Source organism: Haliotis asinina, chromosome 3 (genome assembly GCF_037392515.1).
Source record: "Haliotis asinina isolate JCU_RB_2024 chromosome 3, JCU_Hal_asi_v2, whole genome shotgun sequence".
In the NCBI taxonomy this organism is placed as follows: Eukaryota; Metazoa; Mollusca; class Gastropoda; order Lepetellida; family Haliotidae; genus Haliotis; species Haliotis asinina.
This window is the reverse complement of record NC_090282.1, coordinates 20,751,224-20,772,776: the sequence shown is the minus strand read 5'-3', so window position 1 is coordinate 20,772,776 and position 21,553 is coordinate 20,751,224. Positions and strand designations below refer to the sequence as shown.

At 37.0% G+C, this 21,553-nt stretch overlaps 3 protein-coding genes across 5 annotated transcripts in view; 1 reads left to right on the top strand and 2 right to left on the bottom strand.

Moving 5' to 3' along the window:
• Positions 1–21,553, bottom strand: part of LOC137277657 (protein FAM167B-like) — a 284,520-nt gene that overhangs the window by 120,098 nt on the left and 142,869 nt on the right. The gene's annotated exons all lie outside the window — the stretch shown is intronic.
• Positions 77–21,553, top strand: part of LOC137277641 (uncharacterized) — an 84,836-nt gene continuing 63,359 nt past the window's right edge. Inside the window, exons 1-2 of one of the 2 annotated variants that reach the window (XR_010956624.1) lie at positions 77–139; positions 1,255–2,165. Coding sequence is in view for 1 of the 2 variants with exons in the window: in XM_067809471.1 (XP_067665572.1) it covers positions 1,300–1,983 (684 nt within the window). In the remaining variant the exon portion in view is untranslated. Of the gene's footprint in view, positions 140–1,254; positions 2,275–21,553 lie in introns of those variants that run through there. The other variant, XM_067809471.1, reaches the window with a different exon arrangement.
• LOC137277637 (uncharacterized) overlaps positions 17,414–21,553 on the bottom strand; it is a 32,136-nt gene continuing 27,996 nt past the window's right edge. For both annotated transcript variants that reach the window (XM_067809466.1, XM_067809465.1), the window contains exons 7-12: positions 20,736–20,917; positions 20,058–20,203; positions 19,879–19,924; positions 19,374–19,560; positions 18,739–18,874; positions 17,414–18,321 (exon numbers count right to left, since the gene is read on the bottom strand). In XM_067809466.1, the coding sequence (XP_067665567.1) occupies positions 18,264–18,321; positions 18,739–18,874; positions 19,374–19,560; positions 19,879–19,924; positions 20,058–20,203; positions 20,736–20,917 (755 nt within the window). In that variant the 3' untranslated portion in view covers positions 17,414–18,263. The remainder of the gene's footprint in view (positions 18,322–18,738; positions 18,875–19,373; positions 19,561–19,878; positions 19,925–20,057; positions 20,204–20,735; positions 20,918–21,553) is intronic.

The window sequence follows — 21,553 nt, the reverse complement described above, 5'->3', positions numbered from 1 at the left end:
CTTGCACACTTGTTCAGGCTCGTTTCGTTTCTATTCCGGGTATACATTTATAGAAACCATATCCCAGTTGAATTGTGGGTAAACGGGAGCTCGTTTGTTTTGGTTTTGATTGAAATGGATAACAGTCCGAAATAAACAGGTATGTATTAACCACAGAGTTTGAACGGTACATGTTAACGGTTGATGGCTCATGAGTTTACTATGGTGCTAAACTGTAGTAATTGTGTACAGTAAGGGGCTTTGAATTCCACCCTGACGTGTCATTGCCAGTGGGGGAAGGCGCCAAACACTTGGGCTGGCACTATCAATGTCCAAGTGTCGCATAACTAAGAGAGAACATGACTCATCCCTTTCATAGTCTGCTTTGTCTACGCACCGATTCCTAACCTGTTGATTTTTCCATTTAAACTGAAGAAACCTCGATTTTTTATCATAGCTACCCTACACAGTTTTGTGCGGTTTGTGACAGTGACTGTTTTCACTTGATGACTCTACGCACAAAAAATAATGAAGTACACCCCTGCATAAACTTTAACAGATTAGGGTTGTAGTGGATCATGCTTTAAAGACTAGTTAATAGCATGGAAATGCCATAACAAATTCCGTATAGATATACTTTTAGCGTTTTGTGAGTTGACAAATTATTAACATTGAAGCCAAATGTAATATCGGGACTGGCTTTCAAACTCTACTGTCATGATGTAGAGACAATTTCAGGGCTTAAAAGAATGCCTTGCCCCTTTGAGGAGAATTTCTGTCACAGTTTAACCCATTTCTCAATTCTGTATGAACCTATTTGATTCATTGCAAAGCATTGGAAGGTGGAAGGTTAAAGGATGATTATTCAGACAACAAACTTTTACCTGTCTACAAAGACGGTTTTTATCAGCAAGCAATGTCTTATTTTTTTTATTTATAGTGTCATAATCTTTTGGTAGAATTACCTGTTAGAGTGATTAGAACTGGGATTAGTGTGAGGACCTTGGGGCTCAGCTTCCCATTGACTGCCCCATTATTTTCCATGATGATCTTTTGCTTATCTTGGATCAGACAACTGAAGTACTCAAGTAGGCTGCAGTTTTAGTTATCTATACTTTCTAATCAATCAAGAGTAATCAAGAGTGTGAAGATGTTTTCTCAGCCAATGGACAATTAGCATGGAATTTACTTCTAAGTTATTTGCTTTCAGTATGGGCATATGTTTATCATGTTTATCTATATATATTTCTTAAAATTGTCTTTTTTATATTTCAGATCTCTCTGTGTCAACAAAGAGGTCGTGTTGTCAAGAGAGGAGAGATGAAAAACAGTTGTTACTGTTGTTGTCAAACATCTAGCAACATGATGGACATTGACTCTGCCCTCAACGAACTGGGCATGCTGAGTTCAGTCACAGAGAGCCGCCGACAGTTTCTTCGGGAGCGAAGTCGAACCAAAAGTGAGGGATCTGTGCATGTATCACGAAGTAGTCCAAGTATTGCAAATGGGTTTCAGATTCTTCAAATTGACACCAACTATGTAACAGGTTTTTCTGCAGTTTCCCCTGTGGCATCATCACCAGCGAGCGGTTCCTTGATACAGCGGCAAGAAAACCAAGAGCGTCTTCGGTTTAACTCAGGCTATCGTGATGTCGAGGACAGTTTAGAAGTTGAGGCCAGGAAAAATCGTTTATCTCGAATTAAACTTGCACGGCAAAGACGTTTCCGGAAACCATACAATGTTCCTGGTCGTCTGTATCATTCCATGCAGGAAAGTGACTTCAGTTTAGAGGAAGGAAGTGAAAGTCGACATTCAAAATCAAACGCTACATCTCCCACAAAACCAAATGCTGGTACATGTTTAACAAGGTCAAGGTCTTTAGATAACCTTGAAAGTGCTAGATTAAAGCTTGTTGAACTGTTTGAAAGTGAGCCAAGTCCAGAAGAGAAACAAGCTTTAGAACAAGTTTCAAGGGAGATGGAGAATTTGCAAGTAAATGAATGATAACAAGTGACTTTGTTGTATAGATAGTATACTGGTTGGTTGTGTAGATATAGAATATCTATTTGCCAGTCTCCTGTAAAAGTGATACCTATTGTATAGTGATCTTTGAATGTTCAAATTCCAATCAAGATTCAACATTATGGCTGAGCCATCTTACTCAAGCATGTCTGCATAATAGAATTGTCTATCGTCTTCAGTTAATATCATACACAATGCCCATAATACCAAAGTCAGTGACCATCTCCCTGAAGTGTTCATAAAGCCAAACGTCCTGGCACTTTTGTTGAAGACACAGTCAGATTTTGACTGAACTGATAATATGTATGTACTACAAGTGTGATTTCCGAAATTCCCTCATGATATTGACATCATTTACATGAATTAGAAATGCATTTACTGGACCATAGTTAGGGATGGTTTAGAGAATCACACATCAACCACAGTGGGTATGGTTTACTTAGGAAGGACAACGCTCATGTTTGATGCTGCATTCAAGAGGAATTAATGACTAGTTTTCCCTCCCATCTCATCATGGCAAAACATGTTGCTTCTGTACTTTCACTGACTCTACCCAACAATTCCTGTGTCTGCGATACCATGGTAACTAAATGATGCTACAATTGAACTAAATAACATGCTTCCTTTCGTTGGAAGGCTTCAGGGTCATTTATTGACGTGTCATGCTGTACTCACTCACTACACAATGCTCAAGGTTTATCTGTTGTATTTTACCATCTTCTACAGACACTTGAAAATCCCTTGAATATTCTGGAGCTGTTTAGGTTGCCTCTTCCAGGGATTCATTCTGTCATGCATGGACATTTGACTGAGTTCTGATGCAATGACCAGAACATAATCAATAACAGAATAAAATTTAAAAGAATTAGTGATGTGGTGTAATATGAGTAACTGATGTTTGGTCTCCCAAGGTGTCATGCACAATTAATCATTATTCACAAGACCAAAGAAGAAAAGCCTTAATGTATAGTTTTACATTTTTTGCATTCTAAACAAATAATTAAAACCCATGAATTTATGAAAACATGGACTTGTAAGAAAAACATGATTTTGAGCATTCCATTTTTCACAGTGTTTATTCACAACACAATCTGTCTCGAACAGTAGCTACTTTTTGTCCTTGACATTTGGTCTATCTACATCATCAGATGAAGGCAGTATTTCCTTTAAGACTTTCTATCATGCACAGGAAATTCCAGCATTCTGACTCCAAAATGAGAATAACAGTTGCTCATGCCCCTAACAGCCTTTAAGATCAGTGATTATTTTAGAAAATTATGGCATAAGAACTGTTCTATGTTGTTGCCACATTGAACAAAACGTGTTTAGGACATTTAGGGAGATGTAGGTAAATGAATTCTGGAAGAATGGTCTGCAAGGAAAGAAGTGTAGGTGTTCAGAGACATAACAGAGTCCTTCTTAGATTATTGTGTGGTCCAAGATGCCAGGGCTTCTTGTCCTGGCTTCCCATCATTTGTTGTGCCAAATCACCAGGTTGTGGGTTTCATGTATCAGATTTATCAGGATTATGATCCTTATAAGGCCTTGACAATTTTAAGCTTGACAACACATGTGGAAATTTAAGTTGTCAAACTTTTGACAACTCTGAAATTAGTGTGTGTGGTGAGTTGTTGGAATGTTCACACTCCCAAACTTGAGAGTTACTGTGTGGTGGCTGCTTTAGACTATCAGCACTATGTCCTGGCATGTGAAACTTGCTCTTTCCTTCTTGGCAGTCCGATCACTTAAGCTGTCATCCAGTGGCTGAAATACTCTTGAAAACAGACTTAACCCATCTATGTTGACTGTTGCTGTAACCTTTGTCACTCATAAAACATCAGGTCTTGACTAGCACATTTTGACCTTCAGTGAATGTGTTAAGATCCTTTTCTACCCTAAATTATATAGTTTCATGAATAATTCACTGATTTAGTCATGCATTTTGGATTTTTATAGTAATAAGTACATTTATACTGGGCTAAGTTCCATTCACAAGTGGATGTTTATAGCAATAGAGATGTTAAGCAGAGATGTTATGATGATGAAGACAATTCACGTTTGGCCTTAGTCTTTCTCGAAAAGATGATGTTGATTTTATTGTCCTTTCTTATATAAAGGGAGGGAACAGTGGATGACAGGCACAAATCTGTTGGCAGTCTGTTCCAGTGTATTTTGTACTAAACAAGACGTTTCTTTACAGAATTGTAAGCATAGGTTTGCTGGAGAATGGAGTGATCCTGAAGGTGTCTATTTCTAAAGAAATCTCACAGAAATATCTCAGTAGATTGAACAAGACTATGTATCAGCCTATTTCAGACCTTTCACTAATCAGATGCGAAGCAGGAATTTGAGGGATCCTTGTTATAAAGGTTATGTTAAATTCAAACACTGTGTATGTTAATTTAGAGGGTAGCCAAGTGGTTAAAGTGTTCATTCATCACTCCAAAAACCAAGGTTCAATTCCCTACATGGGTACAAACTACAATGTATGGTGCCCATTTCTGGTGTGCCATGATACTGCTGAAATATTGCTAAAATTGGCATGAAACCATACTCACTCAGTTATGTTGATTGAATATTGTGACTCAAGCCAACTTTGAACATACTGATGATACTTCTAGTATGAGGTGATGTACATCAATGTTGAATGGACACTGATGTGATGATGATAAAGCACACAGACTCATGGGAGGGCCATCTTTTGCACATCAATTTACACCTTGATAAGGACAATATCCATCTTTATAAATTAACACTGTTAATGTGAGTTTGTGACATGAATGACAATGAAATCTTCATTCATGTGTTTGTTTTCTATCATGTCTGTGCTTAATCAATTCCAACGTATTGGGTTTATCTAATGTTACAATGATATTTCAATTTTCAATGTTAACATTTTACATTTGTTATTTTTATCTTTCCTTCTTTGTGATATAGAACATCCAGCCAGATTAATGTTGTTAGGATGTTGTAGAATGTCACCATGGTTACCATTCTGCCCATCCCATCACACCAGCTGTTGGTGGAAGTTCATAGAATAGGTTCAATGTCTGTAGTTGTCTGTCATGTTTGTGCATTGGTCAAAGTGAACATTTGTCTCCCTTGGGTGTGCAAAAATCCTGATCATGTTTTTGAGTATTGGAATCAGTCCTCTCAGTGTCGTAACTGCTGGCTGGTTTCATTTAAGTGGTAAATATGTATAAACAGCCTAGACTTTCCTCTCTCATTGACGTCAAGTCTCGATCATGCTATGGCATTACTGAATTAATGTTCAAAGTGACAATAAGCCTAACTCAAATGTCAAACCCACAAACATTACATTTCGAAATATTCAGGATTTAGTCGAGAATATCAGCCCATATGAAGTCTCAATCTGTTTCCTGGTTGAAGTATGAAAGTGATATCCCAAATTGATATTTTACAGATATTACGTCTTGGTTGTTTCTAGATAGACAAGGATGATTGGGTAGCCCAGTTGTCAAAGCATTTGCTCATCACGCCAAGGGCCCAGGTTTGATTCCCCAAATCATTGTGTGGAACCCATTTCTGGTGCCTCCTGCCGTGATATTGCTAGAATATTGCTTAAAGTTGCATAAAACTAAACTCACTCACTCTAGAGAGACATGATCTGCATGATCACAGTAACAAAATTATGTATTGACCATGTCTTCCACCAGGATGATGTTCACCTAACTTCTAATTTGTTCAATAATTAAAAATTGGAGTTGTTAATAAAGTTGCATTCTGTCATAATGACATATACTACCCATCAAATGTTTTGACACACTTTAAGAACTCATTATATGTTATGTATATTTGGTTACATTGAAAGAATTTCTCCCCTAACTTTTAGAACCAATAATCACATGATAATTGAAACCTTATGCAGATGAATTGCACAAGGATCATGCATCAAAATGCTGATAAGCATATGCAAATATTGTGCATGTGAAAGGCTTTGTGTCTTTTGATAATAATGTTTTGTTAAGAATTTGCCTGTTAACACTGAGTTTCATCATTTATTTAACTCATGACAGTAATCTTTTCAGCATTGAGAATTTGTGTCACAATACATTTCTTCATGTGTTAACAGTACCATTAAACAGTATGTATTATTTTGCAAAACCTATTTAAGAACAATAATTGACTGAAGGAAGTGACTACATTTACACTGGCGAGTCTAACGTTTGATGGGTAGTATATTATTGGTTGTATCAAGAGTTGTGGAACATATTTGGAAGAAAATCTATTTATGACATTATAATTTGTTTACATGTTTTTACAATGTAGTTATTCACAAAATGTTATAGACGTAAATTGTACATACATCAACTTATTATGAGGAGGCCATTTTGTTGTTGACAGTAGCGAGGACACTTTTGGATTTTTGACACAATGGCCGTGATATCGCCCTAATTAGCCAAAAAAAAATGTTACATTGGTGCATCAACAAATAATTAATTTTTCACAGACTTACTTTCAGTCATAAGTTCCTTATTTAAAACCGTTCTTTGAGACGGTCATCTCAACAAATTCTTATGTTTATGCTGTCTTTATTTTTTTTGAAAGGACAGTTCCAAAGATAACTGTCTGTCAGACAGGAAGGAAGGAAGGATTTGTCACACTGTGATCTGTGACAGTTCTGGAAGTGTCATGGTACAATAGGACTTGATGATGCTGGGTCCTGATTTACAGTCATGTGTCATGCCATTGTCATCATCCTGTTTCCATGGCAACCTGATAGGGTCTCAAACAGTGGGAAGTGTCTACTTTCCTCAGAGAAGTTAATTAATGGAACTGTTTGTATATATATATTCCACATTTAAACCTTTCCTAACACACAGATTTGTGTCAATGGTTGCACACATTAGCATTTGTTGTCAGCATTATTGAGGAGGACCCTGTGTGCATTATGTGTGAGAAGTTGTCAGCAAGAAGTTAAACTCATTGTTAGAGGTGACATGGTTTGGCAACACAACGTTGGTGACCTCAGTGTCCAATATGTATCACTGGTTTGTCTGGTCCAGACTTACAGGCTGCTGATATGTACAGCTGGAACATTGTAGAGTACATCTTTCTGTATTTGTGATGAGATGAATAGATTGTGTTGTTCCCAGTAGTCACTAAGTACACCTCCAGTCCATTGTTCTATGGGAGGAGGGGTAGCCTAATGATTAAAACGTCTGCTCGCCATGCTGAAGACCTGGGTTTGATTCCCTAAATGGGTAAAGTGCTTGAAGTGCTTCAGGTGTCTTCCCGCCATGATATAGCTGGAAGAATGCCTAAAATTGGTGTAAAACCATACTCTCATTGTTTTATGTCCGGGCAGTAAGAAAATGTGAAGGAACATGTACCTCAGTCAATATGGTACATACCAGACATTTGTGACCATGACATTTTGTACATGGTGCAGACATGCTGTGTGTCTGGAATAATAACTGTCCGATTCTTTGACAGAGACTGTCGAACTGAGAGGAAAGAGATCAGGATTGCTGAAAATATTTGTTAACATAGCATATTAGTTTTTGCCATACTGATAGATACTATGTATACACTTAGCTAAAAGTTAAGGACAGCTCAGTGTAAGTATTTCCAACTAAAATAATGTATATTTCATTATATAATGGCCATCTTATGAAATTTTATATGTTAATTTCACATCAGAATGTTAAGGTTTGTGTACATGGTGACTGAAAATTTTAAAATTTATATTACGCCAGCATTATGGGAACTTTTGTGGATAATGTGAAACTGAAACTAATCAACTAATGTTTCATAACAGAAATGGTTTCTTTACTACTCTTTTAATTAAGTCCTCAGTTTCTTTTCATCTTATAATGCAACTTAATGTTTGTAAACTGGTACAACATTATGTCTGGTACCAACTTATCAGCATGTGTCAAGTGAGATCGATTTCACCTGATTTTGCTTAAAGGTACATCGAGTTTGGAGAAATGTGTACATAAAGAAAAGGTGATGCCAATTTTTTTTCTGGGTGTTTTTCACCTTGGAAAAGTACATTCGGTGCCAGATATTGACTGGGAATAGCTTCTCAGGCTGCTTGTGATTGTGTGGTCTCCTTGTTTTTCTTATTCCTGCTGTCTGTGGTTGAATGATGTTGATCTTTATAAACCAGCTATATGATTTTGAGAACATTCAACATGCTTTACCATTTGACAATGGGCTTTTTGTTACTTTCTGTTTCCATGGTTACTGTGGTTCTAGTATTTATTATTTCCTGTGTGTTGATTGATGTGTACATGGACACTACAAAATGAAATGTATTTTCATAATAAATTAATTTATTATTTTGTGACTGTGTTCTGTTGTTGTGGTTCTACTTTGATCTGACAAGACTCATGGTTTACCATGTTGGTAGATCACAAACTTCTGTCTTGTTAGTATTAGTATCAAACGTGTGAGATAGACTTCCAGGTTTATGATTGGCTAATCCATGGTGATGAAATAGGTCTGATTTTGACTAACAACTAGTCTCTGAAATAATAGTTTATAATAGAAAAATATGTGTAATGGAAAGGAACCCTAAGACTTTCATTTCCTAGACTTGCATGGGCTTTCTTGGATATATTTGTTTCAGGCTCTGTATGGCAGAGTACTTTTCTTGTTATAATCACATGCAGACCTGTTACCTACCTGTTATTTTTGCAGCTGCATCATAAGCAATAAACCCGTTTTAAACTAAATAATTATTTGTATCAGTTCTTTTCTTTCACTTTTGTCATCAGCTGCAGGATTTGCTTCAGCGGAGGTCAAGCCACAATCAGATAGGTAGTTGATATCTGAGATACATGTGTAGTAATCTCTGTTTTCTTCTTCAACTATTATACTGTTTAGATAGTTGTTGGAGTGTAATTTTAGTTAGCATTGTCACACAGGTGACATAATCCCCCACCGCACTTCATCAGATGAAACTGAAAGTGAAGGTTTTAGTTCCTGGATGAAGCTTGGTCTTGAGTATGAAGAAAGTACAGTGAACGGTTCTTGAGATATCTCACTGATAAGGTAAAACGCTAAAGTCCCCATGTGACCTTGAGATGAAAGGCAAGGTCACCAAACCTCACTGAGGCCTTTCTTTTACTGTGATAAAACTAGATACCAAGTATGAAAAGAATCTAGGCAACAGTTCTTAAGACATTCCTGTCTGTTGTATGTACAATCAACCTTGAAAATTAACTGAAGGCCACTGACATCAACTGGGCCCTACACCTTCCCTAGATACAGCTTGGTGTTGAATATGAAGAAAATACAGTGAACAGTTCTTGAGATATCTCGTCAAACTTAACATGCTGAAATCTTCAGTGTCACAGTGACCTTGAAAATTAACTGAAGGTCACCAAAATCAACTGGACCCTGTGCCTTCCCTGGATAAAGGTTGGTGTTGAATATGAAGAAAGTACAGTGAACGGTTCTTGAGATATCTCGCTGATAAGGTAATATGCTAAAGTCCCCTTGTGACCTTGAAATGAAGGTCAAGCTCACCAAACCTGACTGAGACCTCTCATTTACTGTGATAAACATAGATACCAAATATGAAAAGAATCTAGTCAACAGCTCTTTAGATATTCCAGCATATGTACATACGAACAGATGGTCAGAGCCTCAGTAAATTCTATATGCCCCGCTTCGTGGTTGAACATGCAGCAGGGGATAATAATGAAATATGGCGTGATAGAAATCTTCAGTTCATATGTGCCTTATCATGCAAGCACGAGAACCATATTATCAAAACTCTAGAAGTGAATCCTTATTTGTGTCAAATTATTTGCCCTGGGAAAGTTTCCAGTCTTTTTATTGACTTTTGGTAGGTCATACAATCCTAATCATGGCGTAACATTTTAGATGTGTCAGGCTTCTTACGAGAAAAGTCATCAAAGTTGTAAATTGTAAATTTCTGATCAGGCGCAAAAACAATGAACACCAAATGATCAATCCATAAAACTTCATAATTATCTTGAGGGTTTTAATGAAACCAAACTCCTCAAAACAACAAAATTTTATGTTAATATAAATGTTGAATAATAAATCATTCTTCTCAATGGACAGGTCCGTTACCTTATATTGAAAGCAGCAGTAATCGGTAATTTGAATCATATTAAAACCTACCACCTACACTGACTGGTGAAATAACAAATGTACTAGTACTTCATCTCTCATCTGCCTGCTTACTACCACTTACTTAATTCAAGAATTAAAGACAAATTGTTGCAACAAATTTTATTTCACAATAAACAAATTAGCAACTGTCAAGCTGAAAGCTTCCAATACAGCATTAGCACTAAAACCTTGAACAGCACATTGTACAGTACAGGAACTGCATGACTATGTGGACATCATTTCTGTTTGTTTTTTAACACCATGAAATGATGCCAGTATGTATACAATCAGATCTAGACTGAACAATGCAGTGATTGACACTGTCTATCTAGGTAATTGGGGTATGATAGTCACCAAGTCGGACCACCCAATCCTGTTTGTTGCCTATTACAAAAAGCATGACTTACAGATGATCAAATCTAACAGTTCTTCAGGGCTTACATGCACATCAGCGGATAGGTAAGTAGTATTTCAACATACAGACACCCCAACTTGTTGCCATATAGCTCAAGTCCTGTGTTCTGTCTGTAGAAATATCTAGCTGAAAGGTACACTCATCGTTGAACTTGTCACATTGCTTTGACAGTTACAAGGGATAACGTAATAATTAAATGCAATATGACAATATTACCCAAAAAAGATAAAGAAATTTGGCAAATGATATCTCAAAATTGGGCGAGTAATCTCTTATAGATCACATACTGGGATGCAAAAGAATTGAGCTTTACACACTACACCCTCGAAATAAAACTTGGGATTTCAGCGTCAAAAGGCAACGGTTTAACCACAAGGTTTACACTGAACATGTAAATGAGACATTGTGTGTCATCGTGGCAATACAAACTGAATGATGAAACGATCAGACAAAGTGGACCTTGGAATATTTTAACCCAACAAGTCCTAAGACTTGCTTGATAACAGTGTTAGAACCTACACCGAAACGTCGCTCTCACAGCAATAAAGAAGTTGTTCATCCATACTTTGTCACCCTTCCTTAAATGCCTCTCAAAGATGAAAACCTAAGGCCTCTTATAAAAAGTGTGAAGTGCTGGTTATCAATATATAATGTACAGTGATCTTGGTTAGTCGGTAACATGTAAGGATAAGCAAGTACAAATACTACAAACTACTGAACAGACTATGTCTTTAACTACACATCATTACAGGTGATTTCCAAGTACGCAGTTAGGGGCATTGACGATAGGGATGAAGATGACAGATGAAGACAATTTAAATTCTGAAAAGTGAGTTTAATCTTGTTTGCAATATTCCAGTAATATCACGATGTCTGACACGAGCAATGGTCATTGCACAAAGCTTTTCATTTGAGGTTGATGCTGGGATTTACATTACTTTTTCAGGGAAGTTATAAGTGATGTCAATAAATTAGAACCTTACTTTGAAAACTAAATGCACCTTGTAAGCATAAATTCAGTTGACTCAAAAAGCATGCTTGACGTACCACCACAAACACTGTTTCACAAATAACTGCCTTGATGGTTTCCTTGACAAAATATCTGTAGGCATGTAATGGTTTTGTTACTAGGGTTGGTGATTGTCTCAAACCATAGTGACAAACTGTTTATCCTGTGTGACTATTATACTTACAGACTTCCTAAGTGCAATGTCATCCATTAGGTACATTTCTAGACAGATACATTAGCAAGTCAAATCTATATATTACATTCTGTTGCATATAATCAGTCATAAAATATAGGAAAAATACATTTCATTGATTGTCAAGAGAATGTATTTATGACGGAAGAATTAAATCAAACCTTGTGGCGTAGAAACCTAAATCTCTAACTTCTAAATGAGTCTAGAATTTTCTAAGATTGCATTTTTTCTAAGATATCAAGAAAGTGGTTGCTAAGTATGCCAGTCTACTTTAACGGAATAAGAACACACCTGAAAGACATTATTTTTTTCATAAGCACAATTGCTATTTGGCACATAATTTGCAAAAACTCAGCATTTACAATAATATATTCAGCTGTTTGGTATAGGCAATATTGATGCATAGTCCACAGATGCACATGAATTACACACTCAATGTCCTACACGCAAACGGAAACTAATTCTCACATCATGTACATACTTACGTAATCGTCTGGTTATAGGTTAGTTCTTGGTTACAAGCCCACCTCCCAGTAAGTGCCCATCACCATTGTTATGATATGGCTTTGAGCATCACAGTTTAACACAGTATGTATGGAAGTCTGGACAATAATGTGAAAAGGTCAGGGTGACGATTCACAAAGCATTTGCAGCACTACGTCATTCGTAACTCAGGTATGTAGCATAGAGTTACGAAAGGTGGTATAGTTTAGCTTTGAATGCTTTGTGGATTGGGATTTTGACCTTTTGAAACTGTCATTATTTTGAGGAAGTTCCTGTGAGACAGATGTAAAAGAAATCAGATTTATTTCCATTCTCTCCAAGTCTGAATATTGTTTTATGTAAGCAGTTTCGATAACGTGTCTCTTTGGTTTTAGTAAACAGACTCTTTGTGGTGATCACCCTAGGGTGCAGTCAGACACAATATACAAGTGGAATCTCACATATATATATCTCCCCAGCATTCCATTACATTGGTGCTAGAACATAACATATAAGAACACTGTCTTGTGTGAAGGTCATATGATATACAAGTGAACACATTTCGCCAAATGTCCTCAGGTTAGCGTGGTAAGATGCTCAACAAATACTGAAAGATGTCACGTCTGCACAAATACATACACATTGTCAAAATCAGAGGAGAAATAATTATCTACATGATTTAAGTTGAATTCTAGTCTTCTATTTGAAGACATGTAATGTTCATGTAGAACAAGTAATTAAGTTTACAAAACCATTTTCTGAAAGTAAATGATTTATCAATGTTCTTCAAAAAGAAACATGGTATGATGGTATGAGCTGCAGGCATTGTAAGAAAACACAACAGATAACAAAGACAATAAACTATCTATGCAATATTGGAACAAAATATCTGTAGGAATGGCAAATTAAGTACAAATATACAGTTAGACGGATTCCACTTCACAAAAATGTATCTGAGACACAACAAACAACAACCAATAGTCTCAACACAGATTGTTTACCAAGTAAGTATTGAGACACATTCAATCAACAATCATGTCAGACATTTTCATACATATGAACATTCATAGGACAGATAGGACACACAAGAAATACCAGTATATGAACAACACAATCACAAAATAGTGGGACAGATACAGATTCCTCTCACATTCTACATCTGGGGTATCATCCTGGTAACACTGAAAGTCAACACTTAATACATGAACAAACATCTTACAAAATAGAAAACACAAAACTTTGAAAAATATAAACAAAAACAAAATAAACACTTGTAAAAATTAGGAATGTACAAAAACACTGATTACTTATACATAGCCTTGCTGTCAAGGTCATTCATACTTTATGTATTAGTTATCTGAGGACAAAATATTGTTAATACTAAGTTCCTATCTAATTGGAAAGAAATTAAATAAGAACTAAAATATTTACAATCACTTTGATAAGTGAAAACAAAAATCATTTTACTTCCAAGTTAATTTTCACCTACTGACTCATAAAGGAAAAAACACTAAGCCTGTTGCATAAATACGCAGCCTGTTGTCCTCATCTGCTCTGAGATCCTTTCACAGCTGCAATCATTATCCTCAACACTCAACTCCTGTGGTTAATACAATTTAAGCACTCTGCACATGGAAGTGCTTGAGAAAAGTCGTAAACAAAGTGGTTTTAATGCTGATAGTGATAACAGTAATTATCAAATACTGATAGCCTGTATTCTAGTCTAGAGTCAGCAATGCCATATGATCAGGGACCTTAGTGGCATAACACAGGGCTTAATCAATGCACCTCACGGAATGATGAGATATACATTAGGAGATCATTATCGAAACAAGAAACATATAAGGAAAATTGAATTACGATCCTTGAGAAATCCTACCTGTGGTGTCAAGACATCCAGGTGCCATTATACAAAATGACCTTGGCACTGAGACTATTGTAAGTCTATTCTGATGTTTGGCAGGCCTGATCACCTTAATGCTAATATCACTTTGTAGAACCACACCCTGGTCAAAAGGGTTAATGTTTACAAATCTCTTAAGATGGATGAGCCAGGTGAGATAATGTATTAATGCTGATAAAGAAGATCCATAATGAGGTTGTACTGAACACTGCTACAGAGAGTTTAGTCTTAGGCCGCTTTTAGCAATACTGCATCAATATCACATCGTAAATCAGCTTCATACATTGTACCCATGTGGGGAATCAAACCCAGGTGTTCAGCATGATGAGCGAGTGCTTTAACTACTAGGCTACTCTACTCCTCTTTAGAGACTCAGATATGAATAACAAACATTGAGGCAGTGCCATTGTTTTACCATACAGAGTTGATAGTATCTGATCGGGTTTAGGGAAACCATTAAATTGGTGAAACTAGCAGATGTTACTGCACTCTTGTAAATCAATTCAAGGACTGGCCTCATGGATGACCAGTCTGGTTCTTTAAATTACAATGGATTCACAAAATGCAGCAATAATGAAAAGAATATGAATTCAGATAACTCAATATCTCTTCTTATTACTAGATCACTCAAGGACAATATCTATAATCCACACATGCAGGTTTTGATAAGTTAGTTTGCACACATTTAACTGTGAATTACACTACCTAGCGTAAAAACCTAGCCACCTTTGAAGGCAATAAGAGAACATGGTCTGTCAAAACCAGTCCTTTTTTTGTTCTCTTCCTTGACCATTATTGCATTTCAGCTTGAGAATAGCTGACAGTAAGTACTGACAGGAAGTCCTGCTGCATTGTGGAATGGTGAGGATATGTACAATAGTTATATCACACATAACAGCCACTAGGTGTAAGTATGGTGGGTATATACACATCACATGAATATTTTATTACCGTATTTCTCAGGACTACAATGTAAGAGTGTTGGTGAGCACTAGTAACCAAATGTAAGGGGACATTCTGGTAAAACTGTCTGCTCAAGACTATCAAAATCCTTCAAATGATTATATCATCCATTAACTGTTCCACAAAATGATAAGTTATTTTGAAGACAAATGACTCCTTCTTTCCATGGTTGAACAGTTAAAACTTTAAGTCCTATTCAGTCATTATTTCTCCATGATATTGTGACCTGATATGTATAGTTCAGGAATGTATGTTATTTCACAACCATTCATAATCACATGACTCTCATCTCATCACAGGTCACAGGTATTTCTCCTCCTCTGATCACTACAAATTCCCATAGTGGTACTAAGTACACTTAAATATATATACTCTAATGTATACAGTAATACATAGTTTTAGTGTTGCACTCAAACACATAAAATGAGACCTTGCATGTGAGTCTGGAATTGCTTGGGATCTGATTAAGCACATTTCACTTCCACCGATATATATAAAACAAAGTTAATAGGGTTTGATAAGCAGAAATAGGAATGTTTGATTTATATAGCAAGTAAAATACAATTTTTGGTTTGACCAAGATATTTTGATAGAGAACTTTTTGATATAAAATTAAATACATTAATTTCTTGAGTATATTCAAGCAAGAAAATATGAGAGCACAACCACATTCTTTGGCAGCATCACACAGTAATATGCATATTTAACTCAGCCTCATCACATATGGCTGGTACATCTTCACAACACCTCAGGCAGAATCTCATACTGATGCAAAAGAAAAGACATATACTATTAGTTCTTTTTGATTACTATGGTTACACTCACGAGTACGTGTTGTTTTATGCAAAAATCGACATATCCCAGTTATATCACAAAAACTTGAATATATTCAAGTTAAGGTCTGACCAGTAGGTGACATAGCCAATAACACATTCCCATTTTACATATTTAAAACAAATGAAAATATTCTTCACATTAAGTTTTGTTCACAGACAACGGGAAATTCACTCCAGACAATCTTTACTGAATCACACATTGGAACTGTTCCACAAAGATATCTTAGGGCTAAGAAAATAAAAATGCCTATCCTTTAACATGCAATATATGTCATATTTGGGATTTCACTTTCTTAGTAAAGTACATATTCTAGCACTTTTTTGGTTGAGTCCCATCTAGGATTCGAACTTCCACAAAAATGGAAGTCAGACAACTGGTAGACTAGACTGTGTACTTTGAGTACCCCTCTGATAAATGTAAACTGGCACAGCTCCCACGGCGGAAAGCTAAGCTTTTTTACACAATGCCATTTAAAAAGTGGCCAAATGCAACATATGTGAAACCCCAAACAGGACATACGTTGACCACTTTGACCACTTTCTAAATGGCATCACGTAATTATAGCCTATACTCTAACACTGCCGATGATACCAGGGAGCCATCACAATAGGGTGTAATTAAGTAATTGGGCCCAGTAGACCTACAGACGTTCCTGAGACAAATGCAGGGACGGATACAACTCTTTGAGAAAGTGGGGGTGCACACATCATTTTCACAGGTCAAATAATAACCTTTGCAAAACAGCGTCCCGATCCACAAAGCATTCTGACATTGTGACTCATCATAATAGTTTATCAAAGGCTTACGACTGTCGTATCACTATGAACGGTTTGTGATTTGGGACCCAGGCTTTGACAGTTCATCCGTTTATGGTGATTCAGTCTTGTGAAACCAGATGTGACCACATTGTAGTCGATATCAACCTGAGCATCTGGTGTTACCTCCACACATTCCTGAGAACAAAATTGTTGCAGGAAAGCAAACCTGTGGTGAGAAATATCCGTACAAGTTGAACGCTACACTAACGTAAGACTATGTTGAAGCAGGGGTGTTGATCATAGTACTAAGATTTCTTTGTGGAACATGCACTAGGAGTCAGTAACACAAAATGATCTTCTGCTGCAAATACAGACAGTATGAGACTTGGTCAGTCATCATGGCACTAAAACACTTGAGATTTGCTAGATGTATCTACACAGTGCTGTTTCAGATCGCTAGAGTGAGTGAATGTAGTTTTACGCCACTGTTAGCAATATTCCAGCAATATGACAGTGGGGACACTAGAAATGTGCTTCATATATTGCACCCAAGTGGGGAATCAAACCTAGGTCATTGGCGTAATGTGTAAACGCTTCTATCACCACTCTACTAGAGTTTGTTAGATATCTCATGTCATTCTTTGAAACTGGAAACAAATTATTGAGAAGTAGTTACATACTAGACATCCAAATACTCTTGTTCATTTCTACTCTTGTTCATTTCTACTCATGTTCATTTCTACTCTTGTTCATTTCTACTCTTGTTCATTTCTACTCTTGTTCATTTCTACTCTTGTTCATTTCTACTCATGTTCATTTCTACTCTTGTTCATTTCTACTCTTGTTCATTTCTACTCTTGTTCAAAGTATCTGCTAAATCAAAATGTCATAATTGTTGCCTATTAACTGATGAAAGGATATGTCAGGGTTTGTAGATGCTACATAAATATACGAACACTCTATTCTTATCACAAAATGAAAATTAAACAAGAAATATATGGGTCTGTAATGACTTTGGCTGTCATTTTTGACAAAAGGATATGCAAAGTATACCATCTTAAGCATTAGAACAGTGACATAATTTCCAATACTTGAAACAGTAAATGTGCTGGTATTGGATAACAAGTCGATATCACGGACACAGCACTAATACATGTATATATACAGCATTGTTTTTAGCTTCAGTTACCAATCAACCACTACATTAAACATGACAGTGAGTTTCAATTCAGTATACCATCAAAACCACTGTCCACTGTTCAAGAGATATTAAAGTCCTCTCACACAGGAAGCAAATGAAACTACGGGTGAGAATCTCATTGATTAACACATGTACTGGTACAAATTAATGCACTGGATGAATAAAGAGTGTCTGAGTCTTGGCCATGTTGGTGTACAGATATACAGATGTATCTGGTATCACCAGATATACTGGATATACACCAGTTTATCTTGAAGTTTGAGGTGTTTTGGGATGACTGAGGTTGTCTCCCTTGAACATGGTATGCAGTTCATTGCTGACTTTAACGCTAACATTGAAACTTGAGCGATCCTGGTTCCTTGAAGGATGGGATGATGTGACATCCTCACTTGTTGTCAACTTTCACCCAGCGCTGGATAGACCGCTTCATTGAGTCCACCCATCTGAATACCACCAAGCAGAACAGAATGAACCCAGATGAAATGTCGATCATGTATTATAGCACATTACCCAAACATTTAAAAAAATGAAAATAGAAGTGTTGGATTAATTATCTGCTTGAGCTGAAGACATTTTGCAATTCTGTCATAATTCCTTTGAACACAGAAATTGCAGTAACACAGGAATTTCAAATCTACAATACCAGGTTTTTCTACACCTGAATTGCTTCTTCATGTTAAGTGTGTAACCAATGGGCTCCTATTCCAAACAGTGAATAGATAAATACATCAGTTTACACTTGTCTAGCTCTTGCAGAGAGCCCAGAAAATAACTGGAGTCATGTCATGCAAACTAGTGGTCAGTAGTATGAGCAATAGTTTACTACTAGTAAAAAGTCATCACTGGAAACAAATACCCACCGTGCTTTGTCAGTTTCGTTCTCAGCACAGAAGTAAAATGTCCTCATTCCTTGTTCTGGTGGGTTGAGCACAAAGCTGTATCGCTTTCCTGGAAGTCCATTCACATCTACCGTGTAACCATGGAGATGAGCCACGCCTGAAACAAAATACAGAAAAAATCTTTTTGTTTCTAGCATTTACTAAATACACTCATAAATGTCACTGAACTCATGTGTTAATCTCACTGATTACCTTGTCAAAGGTTATCTCCCTTGGTACAAAATACGCTCTTGCATACTGCCTAACTTACATGCAAACTTTTTAGTTATCAGAGTATGCTGGTCACTGGCACAAATCCAAGAAACACATGGGTTTCTTTGGCCCATCTGCATCAACTTAACCTGAGAAGATGCAGGCAGTCTACTTACCCTGTGCACTATGGGATGACATTAGCTTATAGTAGTAGATACAGGCAGTCTACTCACCCAGTGCACTATGGGACGGCATTAGTTTATAGTAGTAGATGCAGGCAGTCTACTCACCCTGTGCGCTATGGGACAACATTAGCTTATAGTAGTAGATGCAGGCAGTCTACTCACCCTGTGCACTATGGAACGACATTAGCTTATAGTAGTAGATGCAGGCAGTCTACTCACCCTGTGCACTATGGGACGACATTAGCTTATAGTAGTAGATGCAGGCATCCTTCAGCACACAGTAGCGCTTCTTCCACACCTTCCTCTGTCTCCCCATCTTGGTCAGGTAGCCAGTAGACTCCGGGCGACGAATCTCCAGGGCTGGCAGTCCAACGTTGTGGCTGCTCACATCAAGCCACGAGTCCTTCTGTACACAAAGATTAGTGGATTAGAGAGGGAACAAGGTTATACAAACAGTCAAGTGGCCTAATGATCAAGGCCTCAATCGCTAGTCCAACAGGTTGGAGTTTGTCCTTTTGTCCTAGTTTGAACTTGGCCATTCCTGTCAGCACCGTACAGCACTGCAGGGAACATCTTGTGGGGAACTGACTTATCTTCGGCTTGATGGATGTACAGTATATTCACTAGGATAATCCACCACTGCAAAGACATCTTGCCACGTTTAAAGAACAGGCCTTTGAACCGTTGATACTTGTGTTCTGATTTGGTTTTGCTACCAACTTACCCTCTTCTTTGACCTAGCAGATGCCTCGGTCATTTTGCCCACCCATCTGAAATAAAAAGAGCAATACTGAGTTTTCCCTTGAGCAAAAGTACAATTTCAGTCTTACTCTCTCTTTTAACTTTCTTTAATTATTTCTTGATAATAAATGTCTCATGCATGAGCACATCATCATCACATACTCTGTCATCTCATCTCTGCTGTCAGTCATGAAGTAGTATGACCGGGCACCATACTTGTCGGCCTTGAAACAGAAGTCCTTGTTGGTGTCGATGTAGCGGGAGATGCTGTAACCTGCCATGGGGACAGCTCCCAGGGGAATTTGCTCCTGGAATGACAAGCGGATCAGCAAAGCTGTTACATGTCAAGAAGCAGGACAGTCAGAAATATCCAAGAGTATTTGTTTGCTTGTGTGTTGTTGTATGTTAAATGTTGGATTCTATTCCCTCTATGTGACTACGGTATGTAAATAATTGAGACAGGTACAGACAATCCAGTGTTCATATTTCAGAATGTCGTATTAACAGAAACAGCTTTTGTAAAAATATTCTTACAGTTGGTTACAGAATATTAAAAAAATACTCATTTTTGTTTTTTCTTATTTCAGTTTTTCTGCCTTGGCAGCTTCACTAGTCAACTTTGAAAATTGCCTATTAAGTGTTAAACAGCAGCCTAGCCTGTTGATTATCGCTTTCAGCACCAGTGATTTGATTATCTTCATTGATTCGGAACAAATACCAGTAATTCTATTGATGTAATCCCTGAGTATTTCGTTTTCATAGTAAGACAACATTAACAATAATTGCTGTCATATTTTGTTACATACACAAATTCCATGGAAAAATGTGTGTGAAACTAACCTGCTCATTTTTATAATAGTAAAGACAGTTGTCTTGACGGAGAACAAAGAACCTTTTCTTCCACGTCTTCATGAGAGCGGAATTGCCCAGCTTGTACATATAGCCAGACATGACGCTGGCCTGAAGGTCTCGGACAGGCTGGAAGTCACTGTAGGCCACCTCCAGCTTGATGATGGCCGGGTCTGAGATAGAAACAGATACCACATTTTGGAACAGTAAAAACGACAGTCTTAAAAAATCTTTGTGGCTTTTTGTTTTCATAAGAAAGAGGGGATAAGTGAGTACAGTCTACATGTCTACCATTATTCAAACACCAGAAATGGGTTTCACACATTGTGCCCATTTAGAGAGTCAAACACAGGTTTCTGGCACAGAGAGTGAGCATTCTAGCCACTAGGGGAGGGTATTGCCAAAAATATTCGTACTGTGATATACTGTGATATGTGTTGGCAACATTACTGTTTCCTTTCTCTTGAAAAAAACTGGCCACTGTCAGGGTTCAGATGTGATTGTACAAAATATCAAATGAAACTGTTTCCAAATTTAAGACTTCGCTCTAAAGTCTGGAAGTAAAAAAAGTGTTTGCAGAGGCCCCTGCCATTTTGATTTGTTCCTCTCTGCAATGAGTACCTGTACCAATCTATTTTCTTATTTATATGGTTTAAAGTTAAGCAAAGCAATCATATGACCAATAAACATTCTCAAAACTTTTAATTTATAATAACATAAAGGAAATAGAAATATTACTGGTATTTTCGACATCACGACCACAGTATATCGTGAAGTTCGAATTTAAATCCCTTTAAGCCACTATGCTA